The sequence below is a fragment of the mitochondrial genome of Glycine soja, assembly GCF_004193775.1.
Source record: "Glycine soja mitochondrion, complete genome".
NCBI classification, from domain to species: Eukaryota; Viridiplantae; Streptophyta; class Magnoliopsida; order Fabales; family Fabaceae; genus Glycine; species Glycine soja.
Window position 1 is genome coordinate 242,006 of NC_039768.1, and position 7,995 is coordinate 250,000.

The following is a 7,995-nucleotide window of genomic DNA, read 5'->3' on the forward strand; positions in this document are numbered from 1 at the left end:
AGCAGCAAGACCATAGAATAGGAGAACCACTAGATCCGCTGCAATCCCAGTTGCCAGTTGACTCAACAAAGAATCTACTTTGTTTGCTTTGGTGCTTTCTTTTATGCCCTTCCTCGGGATATTACCACCAAACCGGATATCGTGATCTTGGATCTAGGTACTTGACTTCCCCCTCTTCCTATGTATGGGGCGAGTAGCCTAGCCCATCTCCTCAGACCAGACTGAGCTGAATTGCCAATCCTTTGAGCCGCTTCGCTCCTTGGGATGCCTTACCTTAGGGAATCTCAGAGGTGAAAGACTTGGTTCTCGGAAAGTCTAAACCCTTAGAAATTGACATGACAATCCAGAATTTGAGACAAATTATCAAGAATTGCATTTAAAAAAAGCAATAACCCCGCCCTGCTCAGCAGTTCCCTACTCAGGATCTGGGAAAGGTTACCCGAAATAGGTCCTTAGGGAAGGATGCTGATCGAAGATGGGGTGCCTCCGCTAGAATGGGAGGGTCCTTCCCCAGAGGGGGCCCCGGGCTCAGAAGAGGCTCATTTATGATATGCTAATCAAATTGGTACTCGTGCGGAAGCATTTCCCCTATCATAGAAAGTGTGAAGCAGGCGAACCCTATGGGTCTTTAAAGCTAAAAAGCAAAGACAAAGGGCAGAGGGGGACTTATCGATAGTCCAAAACTAGTGATCTAGGCTGCTTTTCTCCAGCAAAGAATCAACGCATTGGCATGCCAAGTAGACTACAATTTGTGGCACCATATCCTACCTATCCCGAAGGGAAGTCTCAAAAGTGGGATCGTAAATTGTTTTAACTCACTCAGTCTCCGACGAAGAGAAGAAGGTTCAGCCGAAGCTAGAGCTCGGAAGGGCGGCTGGGTGGACATAGATATGCAAGATCGTCTTACCTTACAAGGATTGGACTTCAGCCGTAAAACAAGGTCTGGGGCTTGAGTTCCAAGGTCCACTTCTGGGCATGTGGATAAGCCGAATCTTAAACTCCTGGAAGGCTTTACTACCCGTGGGGAACTACTCCCTGAAAAGAGCTCTTGCGAACGCTACTCCCACTCGCTAAGCAAATGTTCTAGATCCAGCTATCTGAAAGCATGACAGGCCAGCTACGCCGGCATACGCAGGAATTAAATAGATCGATGATGGCACCTTTGATCCCTTGTGGTACTCATCTGGCTGCCCCTTTTTGGAATGGGATTTCTCGCTTGTTCTGTTCAAACCAACTTGTGGAACAAGAATTCCAAGAATTAGACCACCTTATTGGGAGGAATCCTTCTCTCAAAGGAATTTATTCCCTTCCTTTAAAGAGATAGAGTATCCTTTCCTAAGCTAAGGACTATTTTTTATTTTTAGGGGGAAGGATGCAGCCGCAGCGGTGGACTGCGCCAAAGAGAAAAGACGTAACAAGGTATTCAGACCACACTTCACACAAACCAACTGAACGTTTCCCAAGAGCTAGTGCTCTGATACCATGAAAGAGTTGAAAATACGAATTGGGTGAACATTGAACAAGGCAAAGTAATGGTCTATTCATCCCCCAGCAGTTCCTTTCCCATTCAACATTCATTCAAAGTATTCTCCCCTTGCCATGCTTCAACCAGCAGCTGCTTTGCGGACTGCTCTTGCTCTTACTGCTGCTTCCTATGCTTCCTGCTTCTGACTACCTGCCTTTCCCTCACCGTCACTGTCTTCCCTACCAGATCAGGTTTTCCCAGACGCGAGTCGAGTCATTCATCTTCTTCATCAGGCTTCCTTCTCGCAGTCGAAGCGGTAGCGGTACTGGAACGAGTTCCCTATTCGATATGGTTTCATTCCACCAGTCCCCTAACATAGATAGCACAGGGTCGGCTTCACTTCGGAACCTTTTCTTGCTTTCCTTCCGTGGGCATGAAATGAACCCTGAGGTTACTCTGTCCCTGGCATCCCTTTCTGCCCCCCAACTTTATTCACTTCGCGGTAAACGGAGACTTTCCAATAGCCAGCAGGTCAAAGCCTTTTTTGGGGTCCAAGGGTGCCGCCCCCTACTACCCAATTCCTGTCTTCGGAACTACGGGGATAGGTGACTTTCTGCGATGGCCCTCCACCTCGTTGGGAAAAGTGAAAGGAAATAACAAGCCCTAAACTAAAAACCAACTAGCAGCTTATCAACCACCGAAGACAGACTCATGTTGGCGATGCCATGGTCAAGTAAGAGAACGACCCATTCATCCAAAGTAGTATTTTAGTATAGAACAGAGGCATTCTGAGCCGACTACTACGACTACATGCGCATCTAGTGCAGTGGCTTGGAAGCAAGCTACCTTGACCATCTTCCGAACTTATCCAGAATTTACTGATCAAACGCAGTAGGGGTGGACTGCTCTACATTCAGCCACGCCACAGTGACCCCCGAAGCGATCTTCTTATAGTTGCGGGACGAAATCCGGCAGCCAATTGCTGGCTCTGAATAACCAGCCCGGTAATAAGTTCAATTCTTCCATAACATAACGGGGCGGGGTTGCGCGCGAGCCGAGTGACGGAGGTGCACAAGAGTACTTCGCGCCACAACCATCTCTTTTTTAGAAGTTCTACGGACCGATGCCTGCTGCTTCATCTGGGAGAAAAGAATCATAGATATGCCGGTCATTAGAAGGAAGAACCGCCATAAAAAGATTCCTCGTGTATCATCTGTAGCAAAACTATGAACGGAAGCTAGCAATCCGGACCGTATTGAAAAGGTTCCTGAGACACAGCATGGAAGAGTCACAATATTAAGAAACGAGATCCAAGAATGAAGAAGGGGTAGAATTACGGAATGAATACGAGCTGTGGCTAATACCCAAGGCATAAAAGAAGCATTTTCTACGGGATCCCGAAACCACCAGCCACCCCGACCTAATTCATGATGAGCCCACCAACTTCCTGGCATGATGCCCACGGTTAAAAACCACCGACATGTCAAGATCCAAATTCGAATCTGTTTCTGGTCCTGGTCAGATACCACTGTGTTCGCGCCGGCGCTCCAACAAAGAGGCGAAGTAGTGGTATCTTTCTGTTCATTACGAACGACACGCTTCGCCTGCTCCCCCCCCGTGTCCACTAGCGCTCCTGTCCAGAGCGAAGAGAAGGCGAAAAAGCGCCGCCAAAGCAGCATGAGCAGGCTTCTATTGCTACGCAACAAGAGAGCTGGATAGCATTTTGCGACCACATGTTTGAATTTTTTGGTAAAAAGCTCGCTTGTTATACGGGATCCGACGCATCCAGCAGAGCGAAGCAGCGTTCCCTTCTTTTCGGCGGCATCCTTCCGCATTGGCGGCGAGTGGAGTGCCACAATCCCATTCATCATTTTTGATCTACATAATCCAAATCCCATAGCACTGGCGACGTCTCCGGCATAAATGCAAGGAGGATGTATAGCTGATATAGGATCTTGTGGAACAGGATTTGATTCTGCAAGCGGTTCGGTACGAACGAAGAAATTTCGAACAAAAGGATCGGAACTCGCTGATAGGAAAGGAGAGAAAAACAAAGCAATGCCAAGAGCTCCGTCAATCCGCTGTTCATCGATAGACGAAGCTCTCTCTTTATCATCTCGTGCCAGATGCAACAAAGGATGAGTCCTTCTTTTTCCTTCTCGCGAACCACGGGAGCGCCTAGCACCCAGAGGAGCTAAGCTCATTTTCCTTTCAGGGTAAAGCGGCGCATAAAAAAGGGCTGGCCCGTCAAACGTCCGGTTCCTTCGCGAACGAAGTTCAGAATCAACAAGGGTTCGTAGAACGAAGGGAGTGTACAACTGGGGCGCAGCCCCACTTTTTTGTTCGTAACGAGGGAGAGATAGAATGGAGTTCTTCACGAAGTTCGAGACAAAGTAATACAAAACTTCTCTATGGCCTCCTCGTTTTGAGACATTATGGCTTTGGGGTCGACCCCGGTAACAAAGAAGGAATCCATAAAAACGTGGGATCCGACACCATGATAAAATACTACCCTCATGATTAGACCATGTCCCTGAGATTTGATAAAAGAAAGGTGCATTAGCGGTTAATACGTTGTAATTGGATAAGTTATTAGGAATATGACGGAACGAAAGACCAAGGAAAGAAAGAAGAATGCACCAAAATGCAGGTGCTGCACCAAACGCTGGTGGTTGTTTCTTGTTGTAAGTGAATGCAACGAAAAGACCCGGAAATAACGATAAATGAAAGAATTCATAAATTATTGACATTTCGTGCTGTGCTCATTTCAAAATTTCTGCTTTGTCCCATCATCCGGTAACCACAGGACAGGATGATCCACAAGAAAGGTGGCAGGATTCGAACCTATGGCCGGCCCGCCCCTGACCTGCTGGGTTGGGTGGCCGGGTTAGCACCCCTCGTCGCCCCTGTACCCGAAACAGATGCGCTGCGCTACCCAGCGCGTAACCTTGTCTCCCCTACTCCTCTTCTGGTTATGCCATTACCAATCGCGGGTAACCCCCGGGCCGGCCGCCCCTGACCTAATCAGATAAGAACTATTATCCTTATGACCAAACAGCGATAGTTTCACGATCCCGACCAGCAACTTGTTGGGAGTAGGGGCATCCAAGCTTGCCCAACCTAGACATTGTAACTGAAAGTCCTGCCTACTTGTAGGCTTAGGGTAGTCCTCGAAAACCTTCTTCTTTTACTGGCTTGGGAAAGACCCGTAGGCTATGGATCCCACTAATGGAATGGGACTATAACCATACTTCCATGGTCTAGGTTCAAGGACAATCAAGATGGAGGCTTGGAGTATCTAAGGCTTCATGGACCCAATTTTTAGGGCTTTTAAGGACGGACTCGCTAGTGTCCCAAGGATTGACCGGTGACACTACTAACTGAATTGCCCTAATATATGTATTTTTCCACAGGACTGAATCCATAGAAACCTTGGCTTAGTGCCATTACTGTAAGCGGCGGATGATTGGTATGCAGGATCGGTTGCAACGGTTTCACATGAATGTGAATCAAGAGATTGGCTTGAATTGAAAGGCTTTCCAACTAGCCATTGTACCTGAGATTGCGATAAGTCCTTCTTCTTCTTTGGAGCTTGTTCTTGGTCCCAAGGGAAACGGGGTGACAAAGAGCAGCTTGCTTCTCCAATTGGATCATTGCTCGACTCGATGGGTAACTTCTAGTGGTTTGCCGGGGAAGCTCTTGTTTTTCTTTCAGGAGTTGGTTGGTGGCATGGACACCTAGCCTTTTCTTATTTTTAGTATTTGTTTGCTGGCACAGGTAGTAGATTCATTCTCCACTCCAGCAGTAGCAGATGTAGAATCTGAAAGGTGGGATTCCCGGTTGATTGGATGCTTCCGTTAGAGCTTCTTCCCCTCCTGTCATTTAAGGGCACCTAGCTTACAATCACTAGTGAAAGAGTGCCAATTGACCCAACTAGCGAATCTGTTTACAACCATTCCATCTTTTTCATTTCCGTGAATACCGCTCGAAAGCAGTCATTTTTCGGCTTGATAGCACTAGCACGATCCATCCATCTCCCTCCGGAGAGTGAGTAAGAGGTGGAAGGACTGTCGATAGCAGGTAGGGTAAACGGATATGGATGATAGTTGGGATCCCAGGTAGGAGAGCCAGCCAGGAGAAAGAGGTAGTCAAAGACTACCCTTCTTTTTTTGGGAGTTGGTTCTGGAATTCCATGGAGAGTTGCCACTCCTCAATCTTCGAAATCTAGTCTAGTCCAGCGATAGAGGACTTGATACTTATGACAAGCCTCGATCTTGAAGACAGATTCTCTTATCGGCTGAGGAAATAGGTAGCCGCCCACCCATTCTTCCTTTCCGACCTTAGCTTAGCTGCTCACGCCAATGCTCATGGGTATGGGGCCATAACTGCTGCTACTGTTATACTCCCACACTCTAAGAGAGTCCTACCGTCGGCTCATCTTCTATCTAAGACCTCCTCAATGAGAGGATGCCTGAAAGTCTTTTCTCAGGTCTAGTTGCGGTCCGCTCTTTTCTTTCACTTATTGGTACACTTCACTCCTCTCCCAGCAAGAGGATGCGCGAACCATTGTTCCAAAGATCGGAGAATCTAGGGAACCGGAAAAGCGAAACCTTGTCAGGAAGAAAGTGAAGCAGGTTTCTTTGGTGGGCCAACAAGGCAAGGCCCTGAAAAGCAAAGATTTTAGATGATAAGGCAGAGGCAAAGCAGGCACATCAAAAACTTTATTCGGTTAGTTAAAAGTCTGAAAATGACCTGTTGACTATCTTGTTAGTCTTCCGGTAGGAATACCTAAAATCTTTCATGATGAGCGCCAAAGACTCAAAAGCTCACGCGCGATCTACTGATCAAATAGAGCATCATCACGTTCGGAGAGGAGACAGGCTTTCTCCCCAAAGCATATGATTGCTTGTTCGCCATAGCTGATCACACTGTGACGCTGAGCACTTCGGATAAAGCAAGATTCGAAACTTTAGTTAGGGTCATCGTTTCATCCGCCCTTCCACTTTAACTTCCACTTCTTGAGCTGACCCAGCCTGAGTAAAGGCCATTAAGGACCTCGAGCCGACTCTCGTCTGCGAGGTTCGTGTGTCAAGCAAGTTTTTAAAGAGGGTTCCTAGTTGTCTTAGTTTGAAGTGAGAGCCCGAATATACTCTTTTCGCTCACCAACTAAAGGATTTACCTCTTTTTTTTTGTTTAGCTTCAGGGGGGGAAGACTTTCTCTCCTTTATCGATGCTCTTTTTGTCACGTGGGCGCACTGATTAAATGAGACCACCAAGGCCCCTAGGTAAGACGACATACATAAAAAAGTAGAACGAGATGATCTCGAAGTTCTAAATCCATAATAAAAGGAGAATCTTCTTATCCAGATAAGTACGTAGAGTGAAAAAGGAAAAAGCTCTACGTGCTTTGCTTAGAAGGTTGTTCAATTACATGGCTGCCTTTTGGGAGATAGACTTGCACAGAAAGCTATCTAACTAGAGTCTAGAGCTCCTCTAGGCCCAATAGACTGAAAGCAAGGAACTTCACTCAAAGCTGGGGAAGTAATGAAGGGTAAATAGCATAAGAAAGGGCGTCGTTAGCAGGCTAGACAGATATTGAATGAAGAAAGAGAGTTCGACTTCCTCACCCGTTGAAGAAGCCGTGATTGCTTGAGTTGAATCAGTTGAGTTTGGTCCTAACGTATATAAGAGAGAGGTTTAGGTATGAAAGAAGATCTTAACTTTTAATTTCATAAGAGAAGAAAGAGAGGTAAATGAGACTGGTATGCCGGTTTCCATCTTGTTTTTGTCGGGGGTTTTGGCAGAATTGGGTTCGACTCCCATAGTCCCGCGGCATTCCCCCTGACCTCGAGATAAAATGAAAAAACGGACGATAAACAGTTTGATTGTTAAGGGTACCATTATTTCATTAGTAAGGGAATTTTTATTGGAACGGGCTTCGATTCCCTTTATACGCGATGTGGCGAATCAGACTGATTTAACGACGACGAGATATGCGATTTAAAACTTGTCGTCTACTTTCAGGAAATGTTCGGAACAGAGAACTTACAATAATACAACGCCGCGTTCTCCGAAGATTGAGGAACAAGAAGAGATCTATTAAGAGAAAGATTTCTCCGAGAAAAAATATGAACAGTTACATCCAATCACAAACTACACGAAAGTTGCCCCTTTTTCATGCAGATTTACCCATCACAGAGATGCACAGAGGAACAGAACGAACTTCATATATCCCTTTTCTACTCAATCCAGAAACAAGATCGGACGTTATTCCGGTTCGTCTCCATTTTCGTGAAACTATTCCTCAAGCAAGGCAGCCGATAAGTCATCGAAGGGTTTGTGTGAATAATCGAATTGTAAGCATTACTCGTTTGAAAGTTTCCCACGGTGATCTAATATCTTTTCAAGAAAATGACGCGAGAATCCGCGGTGAAGAAATAAGGAGATCTTTCTATATCGAAATATCAGTTGATAAAATCATAGGCAAATTCCTGGATCACCCGGTAAGAATGTGGAGAAGAACCAAAACA

At 46.2% G+C, this 7,995-nt stretch overlaps 3 protein-coding genes across 3 annotated transcripts in view, besides 1 other annotated feature; 2 read left to right on the forward strand and 1 right to left on the reverse strand.

The window, feature by feature from the left end:
• Nucleotides 1–2,975: part of a sequence feature (repeat 3A) that runs on past the window's edge.
• orf139 (hypothetical protein) lies at nucleotides 1,655–2,074 on the forward strand. Its single transcript has one exon. It carries the CDS (start codon nucleotides 1,655–1,657, stop codon nucleotides 2,072–2,074), a length of 420 nt encoding a protein of 139 aa, YP_009532839.1.
• ccmFn (cytochrome c biogenesis Fn) lies at nucleotides 2,479–4,215 on the reverse strand. The gene has a single exon. The coding sequence runs from the start codon at nucleotides 4,213–4,215 to the stop codon at nucleotides 2,479–2,481; it is 1,737 nt and encodes a 578-aa protein (YP_009532840.1).
• Nucleotides 4,216–7,458: 3,243 nt separating this feature from the next.
• The window catches only part of rps4 (ribosomal protein S4), a 1,041-nt gene continuing 504 nt past the window's right edge, over nucleotides 7,459–7,995 (forward strand). Inside the window, exon 1 of the mRNA in view lies at nucleotides 7,459–7,995. This exon is cut by the window's right edge and continues 504 nt beyond it. Within this exon, the coding sequence (YP_009532841.1) occupies nucleotides 7,459–7,995 (537 nt within the window).